At 41.3% G+C, this 13212-nt stretch overlaps 5 protein-coding genes across 6 annotated transcripts; 1 reads left to right on the top strand and 4 right to left on the bottom strand.

Moving 5' to 3' along the window:
• Window positions 1-361: 361 nt before the first annotated feature.
• LOC125760751 (uncharacterized) lies at window positions 362-2188 on the bottom strand. Of its 2 annotated transcripts, XM_049421184.1 has the most exons (4): window positions 1976-2188; window positions 1673-1903; window positions 1444-1597; window positions 362-1374 (listed from the first exon to the last, which is right to left on the bottom strand). In XM_049421184.1, the coding sequence occupies exons 1-4, from the start codon at window positions 2048-2050 to the stop codon at window positions 1052-1054; spliced, it is 783 nt and encodes a 260-aa protein (XP_049277141.1). In that variant the 5' UTR covers window positions 2051-2188; the 3' UTR covers window positions 362-1051. The 2 variants fall into 2 exon arrangements, with proteins under 2 accessions (XP_049277141.1, XP_049277140.1); XM_049421183.1 differs by having other exon boundaries at window positions 1673-2188.
• A 519-nt stretch (window positions 2189-2707) lies between these two features.
• On the bottom strand, window positions 2708-3995 carry LOC125760758 (mitochondrial fission 1 protein). Its single transcript, XM_049421193.1, has 3 exons — window positions 3844-3995; window positions 3540-3653; window positions 2708-3456 (listed from the first exon to the last, which is right to left on the bottom strand). Exons 1-3 carry the CDS (start codon window positions 3886-3888, stop codon window positions 3169-3171), a joined length of 447 nt encoding a protein of 148 aa, XP_049277150.1. The 5' UTR covers window positions 3889-3995; the 3' UTR covers window positions 2708-3168.
• A 5579-nt stretch (window positions 3996-9574) lies between these two features.
• LOC125760760 (putative gustatory receptor 2a) lies at window positions 9575-10573 on the top strand. Its single transcript, XM_049421195.1, has 3 exons — window positions 9575-9636; window positions 10075-10164; window positions 10305-10573. The coding sequence occupies exons 1-3, from the start codon at window positions 9580-9582 to the stop codon at window positions 10443-10445; spliced, it is 288 nt and encodes a 95-aa protein (XP_049277152.1). The 5' UTR covers window positions 9575-9579; the 3' UTR covers window positions 10446-10573.
• A 277-nt stretch (window positions 10574-10850) lies between these two features.
• Window positions 10851-11780, bottom strand: LOC125760754 (uncharacterized). The gene has a single exon (XM_049421187.1). The coding sequence runs from the start codon at window positions 11680-11682 to the stop codon at window positions 10867-10869; it is 816 nt and encodes a 271-aa protein (XP_049277144.1). The 5' UTR covers window positions 11683-11780; the 3' UTR covers window positions 10851-10866.
• A 46-nt stretch (window positions 11781-11826) lies between these two features.
• On the bottom strand, window positions 11827-13204 carry LOC125774973 (putative gustatory receptor 2a). Its single transcript, XM_049445351.1, has 4 exons — window positions 12334-13204; window positions 12194-12270; window positions 11972-12127; window positions 11827-11910 (listed from the first exon to the last, which is right to left on the bottom strand). Exons 1-4 carry the CDS (start codon window positions 13202-13204, stop codon window positions 11827-11829), a joined length of 1188 nt encoding a protein of 395 aa, XP_049301308.1.
• Between the last annotated feature and the right edge of the window lie 8 nt (window positions 13205-13212).

Here is a 13212-nt window from a genome sequence, read left to right as displayed (position 1 = left end):
ACGACAATAGTGTGACCGAGAGCAACCGACGGTTGGTAGAAAGGGATGTTTGTAAAGAGCACAAAAAAGTGTAATCAAATGGCAAACGGCCAAACCGAATGGTCTGTGCATGATCGCGAGTCGCGCACTGTTTGCATAGTTTGGAAAAAAAGAGGAAACAACGGAAAGGAAGTAGAAGCCAAGGGGTGTTCTTTTTCCGATTTAAAAATACAGTAGCGTCTCATTTTCGTCGCTAGCTACATAAAAAGCATATTTTTTCTAGTTAAATCGCAGTATACATTGACATACATCGAACACGTGTGAGGCATGTCAATTTATTAAATAATGTGTTTTTCTTCTTTTTTTTTGTTCTTTTTATTTAAGAATGTTCTTCAAACAAATAAGTAAAAACATTAATTTTTATCTTATTTTGGCCCTGGTTAATATAAATGTATGTGCTAAAAAAAGGTTTGTTTTATTGAGCAAAAAAGCTTCTAATGATCAGTCGATCATTAACAAAAAGTGTCACTCACTGTAAAAAAAAAATCGTTCACAGTATGGGTGAATTTCGTTCCACCCGCCGGTGCTACTAACGCAGAAAAAAATCCATATCAATTCACGGTATTTGTGAGCCTAAAGCCGCTAAAATGATCGCGGTCAGCTGCACTGAACCGTTTATTGCAGGCCCAGAAACGCAACAAAAAAACCATAAGAACAATCTTTCCGATTGCGTTCGATCTCGTCATCGACGAGTACTTTGTTTACACTAAATGCGAGAAAATAATCCTTTCGGTGAATAAAGTGTTGTGGCCGTTTTATTTTGTTTTATATGGCTGCCGGCTTTGTCGTTTGCTATCAGCGGATTGTCCTTCTTCTCGCCAACCCATCCATTTCTGACCGGGTGCCCTGACCTGATCGCTGCCGAATGGCTTTGCATATGCGCAAATGGTTTCCGCACCCGAATGGGGCCATGGATAGTGGGTTCGAAAGCAGCTTAAGCTTATTTGAACAGATTTATTAATTTTAATTAATTTAATTCATTAATAGGCCAAATTGTTTTACAAAAAATCTTTTAAATAGCCCAGCTATACGAATAGCGACTGTGCAGTGGACGAAAGTCATCAATCAGCATGTTCGGCCCATTAAACTGACCCGTCGAAAGTTCCGTCGGTGGTAACCGTTCGAGGTTTTTGTTGATATGGTTCCGTTCCGTAGGCTTGAGCCCGGTTCCGTTCCACTCCCTCGTTGCGTGATCGTTCATCGGTGGAGTCGTTTCACCGAGGTTCACGGGAGCTAAGGGATTGTCCCCGAACACGGCAATGTATTCCGGCGAACGGACAATTCTCAGTATTTGCATCAAGGCTACCACACATCCCCACAGATAGAACAGCAGTACTGTACATCAAAAGAACGTTTAAAAACATTTCATATTCTATTTAGCACATCTCTCCGGGTGCTACTTACACAAAGCAAATCCTCCAGCAATGGTGAGGGCTATAAGGTAGCCCACATTAATCGATTTCTTAATCACCATCATTGCGATCACATGGGTCAGTGTGATGCAGATCAATCTTGCTAACTCCACCAATACGAACGGTGCTAGGAGATACTGTTTCATCTAAGGAACAACCGAACATATCTTTTAAGGATTATAACATCCTTCCCACTTACCGATCCGATGTTGCAAACTCACAAAATAAGCTCCCATCATCATTGCACCACAGCACGGCAAATACAGTGCCATGCAGATCATCGTGCAGGTAAAGAACATTTCCGCATTCGTTTTACACACCACAATTAGCCAAAGAAACACATCATGCGGATTGTACTGATTCATATTTTCCTCGTAATAGAGGGCTTCCTGTAGGAAAAATTGAGCACCACCCGATGCTGCTAGCGTGACCATCGTAACGATTGTTTCCAACTGTAAGAAGCGGGATAAAAGAAAGCATTTGCATTGCAGAATGAAACGAATAATGCGATATAATGCCATTACTATACAGCATCCTCCAACGATGATTGAACCAAGACGGACTGACAGTCGGAAACAGAAAAGCCTCATCAGCACCATGTTGCTGCAGTCAGGACAAATGATGGACTGAGCCGGAAAAGGATCGCTTTGCGTGTAGTCGGGCAATTAGTGCAAGGCGCGTAGGAAAGCGATAGGTTCATTAAGTGTCCTTTTGTGTTCCGTGATTCAAAGCGTAATGAGCGCCATTAATGATAGATGGCAGATAGTGCCGTTGAACATTGAATGTTACTTCTTTCTTTTAGTTATGTTAATCCCCTGCCTGTAGAATGTCTCTATAGCGAAACTGTCCATTTAAATAAATATGTCTATATTTCAATTGATTATTAACAACACATTTATCTCACCGGGTTGTATCTTTAGCGAACACACTAGCAATAGTTTGTGTGCGCAGTGTTTAATCTTGTTCCGGTTGATTACCACAATATCGAAGCATACAAAACGCCTCACGATGTTTACACACGGTCAATATTTTTCCTCTCTCTCTCTCTCTTTCTCTTGTACCGTCGCAAAATTTCCCCTTTTTCATTACCCTGTGCATCTGTGAAAAAGTTGTGTAAGACCGACTATGAGTAGTATTTAGCTTACTTCTAATAAACAATCCTTCGTCCTTTTATGCCAACATTCCCAGGACTGCTGTTGATAGTTGTGCAGGATATCTTTATACAGCTTAGACTCTTTTTTTACAAGGTTGCAACATAGTTTAAAAAGAAAAATAAAACCGATCACTACAAAGAGAGGCTCAAAACAACTAGGAACCAATTTTTAAAATGTTGGAAAACTGTTTAACTAGGTTGAAAGTTCCATTTGAAATACGCAATAAAGATCGCATTTTGTTGTTGTTTTGCTCCAAAACTAGCGCGGGTTTAGGTAATTTTAGGATCTAGGATTCAATTTTACGTAGAAATGGACACTAGCAGAGTGTGTTGAGAGAAAAAAAAATATAGCAACAATTCGTTTAGTGCCTATAGATTCAATGCAATAAAAATTCGATACTGTGAAATAATCTATAGAAGGATGCTAAAATCTAAGATGGTTCCGAAAAACCTTACCGTATTCCTATATCGCAACTCAAAACTCTGCCATTGGTTGGAAAAAGAAAAGCCCTACCAGCCCCCCCGCCAAAAAGGTATCGGCTTCGGGGCTTAGCGTGGTGATTTTCATTTCTTCAGCAGCGCCAATCCTAAGCCTACAATGCCACCGAATACGAGTACCGCACCGGTCGCTTTAGCAACACCCTTCAGCCCTTCGACGTCCATGCGTTTCTTGATCAACTCCTCCAGCGCTATCACTTGCTGATTGTTTGGTTCAATTTCCAAGAATGCTTGTGCGTGTTTCAACGCTTCCGAGTACTCCTTTAGCCGCGTGTGCCCGATTGCCATGTAGTACAGATAATCGCGACGCCCTTCCGGATGTCTGACGAACAAGTCCTCCAGCAGCACCAGTCCCTACAAAGGCACGGATACATGGTAAATCAATTGTTGGTTTGTAGTGGAACGCATAATGCACCATCATTGTTGCATCACATTACCGTTTTCATATCGCTGGCAAAGTCACTCCGTACCATGCAGTACGCATATTCGAACTGTGTTGTGGTCGAGACGGCACCTTCCATTCGCTCTTGGTTGTACTTTTTTTCGAATTTCTAAAATAAATACACAAAAATCGTTAGCGCAGGGTAACAAAGACGCATTAATGATTCATTCTACGCAGAAAAACAATCTGGAAAATTGTGATGACGAATGCCACGGGACAGCGATGAGGTGATGATAGTACGTCGCAAATAAACAAACCCTGAGCTACATCGTTGAACACTTGCCAAGACACCAACTTACCTCCAATTCAACAGCAACGACAGAATCGTTTAATATTTCCTCCATTATGCAGTAATAAGTTGTTAATCTTTCACAGCGAATCGAAAATAATGCTTTGCACTGCACTTACGAGCTATCGTGTTTACAATATGTTCTCGTTTATCCGGACAGCTGCCAACCCGGTTATTTGAAGCGCCCGGACTATCCACTCCGGTCGCGATTTCATTTTCATCTAGGTCAGCTTAATTTACGCGCAATTTTCGTATTAACTTCTGTAGTTTTAATTATATCTTTTCATATCACTTTCATACTTTTTATTTAACAATTAACAGTGCCACATAAAAAACAGGATTATAAATTAAACAACAAAGAGCAGCTTGTGATATTGTTTTTCCACTGTGCGATGAAATATTTCACTCGCTTTATATGGAATGAAATTTTTCACCGCAAAATTTTAAAACGACTTTGAAGCGAAACGAAATATTACAATTTTATTCAACAATGTGCTTCATGATCAGAACATTGTACTTCCGGTATTTGAATAAGTGCTTGTTGAATGAAGATGGAGATGTAGGCTCCAACGGTGAACGCAATCTGTAAAACATTATAGAAACAGTTTTTTCTTCTTTTCATCAGTTATATTGCAGAAGGAACATACCGTTAGGATAGGTTCAAAGTTTATGGTAAAACAGCCACCAGCGGTAAATTGTATTGTTTCCAAATTTGTCTGGTATATGAAGCTTTCGATCTGTAGCGAATTAAAATGTTTTTAATATAATATACAATAAAGTTGCGATACACGATGACAATTACCATGTCAAAAAGCGGTTTGCTTCTAGTTTGAATTCCTAAATCTATCGTGTGCAGTCGTATTCGGATGCGATCACTAGCGCTCTTTGCCCTGCTATTAACGTAAAACATCGCAGCTATAAATACTGTTCGAACGATCAGTCGATTCACAATCTCTGTAAAAGGAAAGGCATTATTTATTCAACTTATTTTGGATTGTTTTTCTGCATGTATACATACTTGTAACATGATATACTTGATCGTTCAATAACCAAAATACCACCCAATAGGAGTTGGATAGGATATGAATGTAATTCTTCCAATAGATCAGAAGGTAGGTCCAACCGAAAGCTTCATTCAGCTCGACGCTAGCTTGAAAGAGATCACTGTACAACAATTTTAAGGTGTTTATCTTACGCGCAAGAAACTCCAGATATCGTGCGTTTCCTAGTTTTTCAGAACATTGCAGCAGCTCAACATGATGCTCAAGAGCGGTATGCGTCATCCGCAAATATATATCTAGAATGATCGTTGGATAGATACATTCCTGAAGCTTCAAGTGTAGCATATATTGTAAACCGAAAAAGTACAAGTAGAACCGTTTTGTCTGCATCTGTACCGAAGAAATATAGGAATGAAACTCATTCCCTATCAGATACACGAACGTTACTAGCACAAACAACCAATATAACCGTATGGTGTGTGCCAACTTGCGATGATCCACCATTCCCATGCTTTGCAGTGTCCGATGAGCTCTATACAGGGCTTTCCAGCAGTTGCAAACGTTTCCAACAGTACGGAAAAGTTCAACGTAAATAACCAAGCTTGCCAAAAGGATGGTCAGCAATTTAATGGCATCCACACCCGTTCCAATCATTTCACAGTGATAAAGAATACAGCGATGCTGGTAGATGATGAGCACAAGATTTGCCACCACGCCACAGAACTGCACTAAAGTGTGGGCTAAGAAAGGGCTTACATCTCCACTATTCAATCGATACGGCTGAAAACCAAGCCACTGGTGGAAACGAACGTAACCGGAAAGTACGAACCATTGCTCCAACGTTTCCATTACCGTACTGCAACTCTGAAACGGGTCGCTCGCTTATCTAGGTTAGGCAAATATGTCGAACTCTCCGAAATCTACAGCCACTTCCACCTCGAAACTGCGACCGAAGACCATACGTGCAAAGTAATTATCCGGAATGGGTTGTGCAATTTTCATGATTTCATTTATCCTCCTCGGTGACAAAGCTCCCCAGCAAGCAGGGTGAGTATAGAGTTGAGAGAAGGAAAAAAATGTAGCGAAAATTTAATTTACTCTGCAAACTTTGACCAGCCCGATGACGGATTGCTCACGGATTTCACCATTGGCTCCATGTGTGCGGATTCAATTTTAATCAGAACTAAACTATTGACAGCACTTTGTTTGGTGATGAAAATTAAATAACGTACAGTGCGCGAGACACGAACCATTCCAATGTGCGTGAAAGTGACGCCGTTTCAGCGTTTTGTACTATCAAAGAATCTCCTCAATTCTGCATGACACACTTGCACTGAATGATTAATAATGTCATCATTAATCAAGCCCCATTTCCAAAATCGGTCCCAAATAAATTGCGAAGAACAAAGCGTGTCATACAACTTCAGAGCGATGGCGCAACGCTACGTACATTACGATCGTCGGTTCGGTTCCGTGTATCCACTATTTCAGCTTCTTGGCTTCTCGCTAGTACCTCTCCATGGACAGGCACTAACCTCACTCTACACCTTAACAGCTGTCTTTGTGTCACTATATATTGCTGGCGAGATTATCGTTCTGGTGTACTCACTCACTAAACCGGAAGCTATGTTCTTTCTTAGTGATGCTACCGGTACCTTTGCCGACGCTATCCAGTTTGTGATCCCTCTGACAGTTCCGCTAGTGTCATTGCTACTATCATTAGGGAAACGATCAACCCAGAAGCGCATCACCGGCTTAATGGATCGCATTGATAAATTGTTTGAAGCACATGGGACAACACCGAGATGTCTGGAAAGCTTCAATTACCAGCTCACCCAAGATATTCTTATCAATATGTTCGTGTACAATGTGATACCGACCGTGAATGAATTCTTCATCATATCGCGCATCTCTGGAAATCCAATCTGGTACCGGAACTGGTACCTGAAGGTATGGTTCTTTATTCTTATACGTCTAGGTGACTCGTTCTTTCTATTACACGTACAGTACTTGCGGAATCGGTATCAGTTCCTGAACAACGAACTTCAGCTAACTGTGTCGACGAAGGGTCGGGATATTTCTGCCGAAACGATCCATCGTCGCCTGGTACACCTGAAAGTGATACAAAATCTATTGAAAGATCTTACCGGTGAAGTAAGCGATCGTTTCGGTTGGCAACTGTTCGGGGTGATAACGATGCTGTTCATATGTACCACGATTGATGGATACTGGATGTACGCGAGCTTGCACCACGATGGCAATCTTTACAAGGTAGAATCGTTTCTGTGCGGCATCTCCCCCGCGTTGATGTTCTTCGTACTATTCACCACGTGTCAACGGTGTTTGGATGAGGTAGCTAGACAAAGGACAATGAAAAAGCGACATTATATTCAATTACCTTTATATTAAAAATGTATTCTCAGGCAGAAATGACATTCTACCATCTGCACAGTGTGTGTAACCGTGTTTTACCGCACCAAACGATCATTTTGGTAAGATCTCGTTGCAGGTTGTAAATAGTTTAATGGCAAATGGTTTCTTTTTTGTTACAGATTGAACACTTTTCCAAACAATTAGACAACGAGCGGATCAACTTTTCAGCTGCCAACTTCTTCAATCTACGCCTTTCCGCATTGACATCCGTAAGTAATAAGTAGCACCCATTGCTAATAGCATTCGTAAAATTCTTCAAGCAGTTGAGAAATGTTTATTTCTGTCTCTTCCAATTTATTACTAGATTTTTGCATCAATTACATCATATTTGGTGATTTACATAAATTTTCTTCCAAAAAAAGACACATTTGCTGATTACAACAAAGAGCATAATATAGTTACGACATAAAGCTGCTGAGGATGCACCAATTGGGAAATTAATCCATTTGTTTTTAATTTCTTGTAAAGTTTAAGTTCCTGCTCATCAGCCATAATAAACAATTAACAACAAGAGATTATCGATACCCAACCAAATAAGTAATGTTATTATAAAGATCTTTCTAAACGTCCCTCCATTTTTTGAACATTTTTTTAAGTTTCGTAATTATTGACTGAATAAACCATTCGCCTTCTAATTAGGTCTGCTCATTCCCATCATCGACCACCCCTGAAACAATCTCCCTAATGTCCCTGCTGTCATCAGAAGAATGTTCCTAGCCTTTTCGGACGAAATTTCCCCATCATTAATCACCATCCACCAAAAACGCCGCGTGATGATTTTCTCACGTCCATCAGCACGCATCGATAATTCGTCCCCAAATGGTTGAAAGAAATCACTGCTACTACGCGAGAAAAGTTCGCCATTTCGATAAGTTCTTTCGTAATAAACTGAACAGCCCGTAGCAGGATGGTTGTGGCGCTAGTATTTCAACTTTGTGGCCTACAAACGTATGCCGGGCCGGGTGCTCCGTTCGGTTCGACATTGGCACTGTTGTGGTGCATTGGTAACTGCATCCTGTACGTAGGTGTGTTGGCATACTGTTTCATCGAGCGCAGATGGCTATTTGCCGATTCACGCACCGGTATCGGTATAAACGTTATACCTTTCATCAAGTGCTCAATCACAGTGGTAGCACATTTAGTGGTGCTACTGGAAGCGCTACTAGCACGTGGCATTTACCGTGCACTGGACGTTCGTGTGACATCCGTCGATGGAACGCTGGGTGAGTTGATGGGCCAGACAGCAGGAACTCTTTTGGCACAAGCTCGTACCCAGTTCCGCAACAAGCTGCTCCTGTTTGGAGCGTACTGTTGTGCAATCGAGCTGGGAATACTGGCACTGGTTTACACAAACCCGGTCCATCGGGTCATCTGGTGTCTGACCGTACCATCGCTAGTCACCATACGGATGAAGCACCTTCATCATGCATACCACATTGACCGCTTAACGGCCCGGTTCGGTGTCCTTCGGGAACGGATGGAGTCTCTTGTCACCGGTCAAACCATTTCCCCCGAGCAGCAGCTGAAATTAACCGGACACAAAGTTCCACCAAAACTGACATCTTTGGACCGGTGGAAGATGAACGTATCCGTGCGACCGGCCATCATCGATCCGTGGACATTACGCAACCCAGCGGGAGTGACTAAATCTCTCGGGCCCGATGCATCCACCGAAGTGAAGCGTCTTCGCCAGCTATTTGCCACAAAAAGCACGTACCTTACGCTTTGGCACGCCGCAAAGGATCTAAACGGTTGCTGCGTTTACTCGCAGCTGGCCAATCTGCTGCAAAACTTTATCCAGTGTACGTGCGACCTGTACTCACTGTACTCGCTGCTTTATCTCAATCAGTTGGGTGATATTTTCGGTAAGTGAAGCTCACCTTACTTGCATGTTGCTGACCTAATGCACTTTTTGCAGCAACAAAGAAAAAAGGGTTGGTACACCTTGCTAAAAATACATTTCACCCTTGCCGCTTTCACACGCCTATTGATTTTTGTACCATCATAAATCTCTTGCCCCCTTTCAACTCGGTGTGCCACCGTTTGGAAGTTCCGTTTTTGCGTGAAATTTTTATGAGTGCAGTAGAACAAAAGGGAAAGAAAACGAACCAACAGTAAAATAAACATCGTCTCACCCAACGGCAGGTTTCATACTCAGCATCGTGGCCACATTTAGCGCCCTCGGTATTGTGCTGGCCGCGTGTGAAAACTGCAAGAACCAGGTAAGCACCTGACTCGGCTCTGGGCCGTACGGAATTTTGCATGACATTCTCGCGTTTCCAATTGCATCTGCCCGATTGTAGGTTGGCCAGATGGGACAGTTACTGTACAAACGACGCGGTGATGAGACAGATTTGCTCGCCAAAATGGTTCGTATCCTTTTACCCGTCGGTTATTATTATGTACGGTACGGTGTGACACGTTGCGATATGATGGAGTGATCTGTGTGCTTTCAGTTCTAATCAGTCGATAAATAAGTAAGGGGAACGTTTTGGTTCTTCTGTAACAGGGGGAAGGAAAATGGAATAGTTTTGAAAAATACAGTGCATTACATTATGTACGACATTGGGAACAGGCCATGGATGACTTTGGCTAATGGTTTTTATGATATATGAAGGGGGTTTTTTTCTCGAGCATAGCAAATTTCGGTTAATGTAATGACATGAACCATGAATAAGTTTATTTTTTATTTAATTTAAGTTTTTTTTTTAATGAATTACACAATGTGTGAATTATACTACTTATCTTGATGTTTTGCTTGTCTAAATATTGCAAATAATATAATATTTGTGCTTTCTTTTCTCTAGATAGAAAATTTTTCACTACTACTGCAACACACACCGATCTATTTCTCACTTGGAGGATTTTTCGATATGGATTTTATGCTCCTGAAAGAGGTATGCTCAATGTTTCAAAATAGCTTGTTTAATACGCATGAATAAGTAGTTATTTTGGGAAAAAGATAATTCGTGAAAACATACCAAAACTACATATTTTTTTGGGCAAATAACTACGATCGCTGTAATCTTCGTTTTAGATTGCTGCCGCTATTACCACTTACATGGTGATTTTTATACAATTTATGCCGAAGGAGGAACCAGGACTCGATTCGACGATCGCAAACCTTAACAAATCACTATTGATCACGAATAGTACACTCACTGTGAAGCTTGAATAAAGAGTGAAATTGATGCTGTTACGTTGACAACAATCTAAAATATGAAATAAATGGGTTCTTCATTGTCTGTAAGGTTGTTTGTGATTTCTTTCCCATTGTATTGATATATTCATACATACCTCCATCATGATTCCATAATCCATGCGGCACATACTCATCGCCGTCATAGTAAATGGATGAGCGGATTCCAGTTTTATCAGAAAGTTTTCAACCATACTCCAACCACGATTGCAGCGTAACTGCCAGTTTAGATCGATGCGATGCAGCAGAGTCTGCGTGCGATGACACTCCGACGAAATGCGCTCGTTCGACCAGAGATTGAACATTAAGCAGATGAATTTAGAGGATATACAACATTCGAGATCTGCAACATTACGTCAACGTTTGGTTAGTAGAACTAGTTTCTGACGCAAGTTCACTTCTAACACCTACACAGTGATCCGAGGACTCTTCTGCTTGTAAAACCCCGCACAATCCAGTACGTATCCGTTAGTATGTAGATGTGATTGATCAACTTGATGATGGTAAACGAGTATCCAAATGCTCGGTTAAGTAATTCGACCAGATGTTCGGTACGGGCGAATACATCCACCAGTGTGCATAAATTACCACAGATCTGTCCATCACTGCGAACACCACCATATCTACTAGCACCTTTGCTCAGCTCGATCGTCCACGAGAGCTCCGTGTTTAGTGTCTTCAAGCAAAAGCCCACTAGATCGGTGTAGAGTAAAACCTGCAATTGGCGCAAATGCAGCAGCAAAAACAGGGCCCAAAACGTGATAGTAAAGTTGGTACATCGAAACGTCTTACAAATACAGTACGCGTATGTAATCTCCCACCAGGACATGTAAAGCACAAAGCAGGCGACCACAACAAAATGACCACGCTGCTGAGATGCCCATTCCGCACGGGGAAGAATGTGCTGGAATTGTTCCAGTTCTTTCCAAACTTGACGTAGAATCCTAGCTTGAAAGCCACTTTCCACAAACAGCGAGTAGTAGGTGAAAATCATCAGAAGAAATTTGAAATAATCCACCACATAGCCCAGCGGACTGTCGGTGAAAATTACCAACGATGGGTTCCAGTAGATCCAGCAGAAAAGGACAGTCACAAAGCAAAAGTTGAAGGTAATGAAGAAGATAGTTTCACAGTTTACGGCCTCATTTCGTTTGGAACTAAACCAATGCAGTGCGAGCATCTGGTAGAAGCTGATCACTTTGGAAAAGCTTTCCATTATTAGCACAATTTGATGCAATACTGTGTTTGAAAGAAGTGAGAAACCTTGATTAAGCCATCGCAAATGAAGCAGAGTGTTGTGATAACATTGATGTTGTGATCGATGAAGTTTAATTTGACGATGGCGTGTCGGCGTACAATGTTAATTATTATCGTACTCCTCCAAACTAATTTCTTTAGAGAAAGTGATAAAAATGATCATGTACGTCGTTATTCCCGTAGCGAACTGAAATAAAAAATGCAATAAGGTGAATATTTTAACACGAGAAACATTCATGCACGTTTACCATTTTCAGGAGTGAGTAGTTAATGTCAAACAGTCCATAAGCTGTCAGACGAATTCTTTGCTGAGCGATCTGCAAACCAAAGCGATAGATGATCTTTCGAAAGGTTTGATCATTCTCGTGGGGAATTTCCAGCAATGCTGACTGAAGTGCGGTTGTCTGGAAGTATTTTGTAAAAGTCATCTGTTATCGTCACTAATCATGCTGCATCGGTTATACACCTACCACACGAAGGCATGCTTCGGCAGAATTCAGCAAAAGCCCAATAAGACATGATGTTGGCAATAGTTCAATGAGCGTGCCTAATTACAAAATAAGAATGTTAAAGAAAAATTGTGCACCATTTGCAACGGTAATAGTATTACTTTGAAGATCACCATCGCTGTATCCTTTGATGCACATATAACACCAGTAAAGATCGCAGGAAAGTTGTACAAAATTTGCAGAAAAGCTATAGATCTGTGACCAACCGAAGGTACGATTAATACAGTCACTCAGCTCCCACAGCTGTCCGTACACAGTTTTTAACTTCAACAAACGGTTAATGCAACGTTCATACATCTCCCGATACAAGGCCGACTCTTTCGGGTGCACATGTAGATCGTCCATATAGTCTCTAATCTCCACTAGCCCGTATTCAAGCTGCTGTAGATGTATCTTGAGTAAATCGATGTAAAGAATGTGGAAAAGATGACGCATCCAAAGAAAGACGTTCAAGAACAGCATCACAAACCAATATACTACTTCCGACGGAGAATCCTGAATAGTATACAGCACTTGCACTTCGACGATTGAACTAAACACCAAGTAACCATAAAACTTCCACAGGTATTGCGTGCGGAAGCGTTGAACGTACTCCTTGCGCGTAGTGCCACGAATAGTTTTCAACATTTCCCAAAAACATCGATGTGTGTTGCGCTGTACTATGGTGCAAATGAAAATAGCTAATACAGCCCACATCAGTGATCCAAACTTTAGTATGTCGTTAATATTCAGGATCTGCAGATTGGTGTAAAAGATTTGTACTCTATACTTCAATATCATACAGTTGATGAAAGCGTATAAGACAACTTGTAGAATTGGTAGATGGAACAGTGTTCCAGTGTTGCTGCACGATTTCGGCTTAAACGTGTGGCAATCTAACGGGAACGGTATGAATCCGAACAATTTAAACATGGCGAAAGCGACAAACAAAAGTTGTCGTCTCGTTGGTAGTAGTGGCAACACAATGTTCATTGTTTAAG

The sequence above is a fragment of the Anopheles funestus genome, chromosome 2RL (assembly GCF_943734845.2).
Source record: "Anopheles funestus chromosome 2RL, idAnoFuneDA-416_04, whole genome shotgun sequence".
NCBI classification, from domain to species: domain Eukaryota; kingdom Metazoa; phylum Arthropoda; class Insecta; order Diptera; family Culicidae; genus Anopheles; species Anopheles funestus.
Note: the sequence above shows the minus strand (reverse complement) of the source record. Positions and strands in the feature narration are given on the sequence as shown.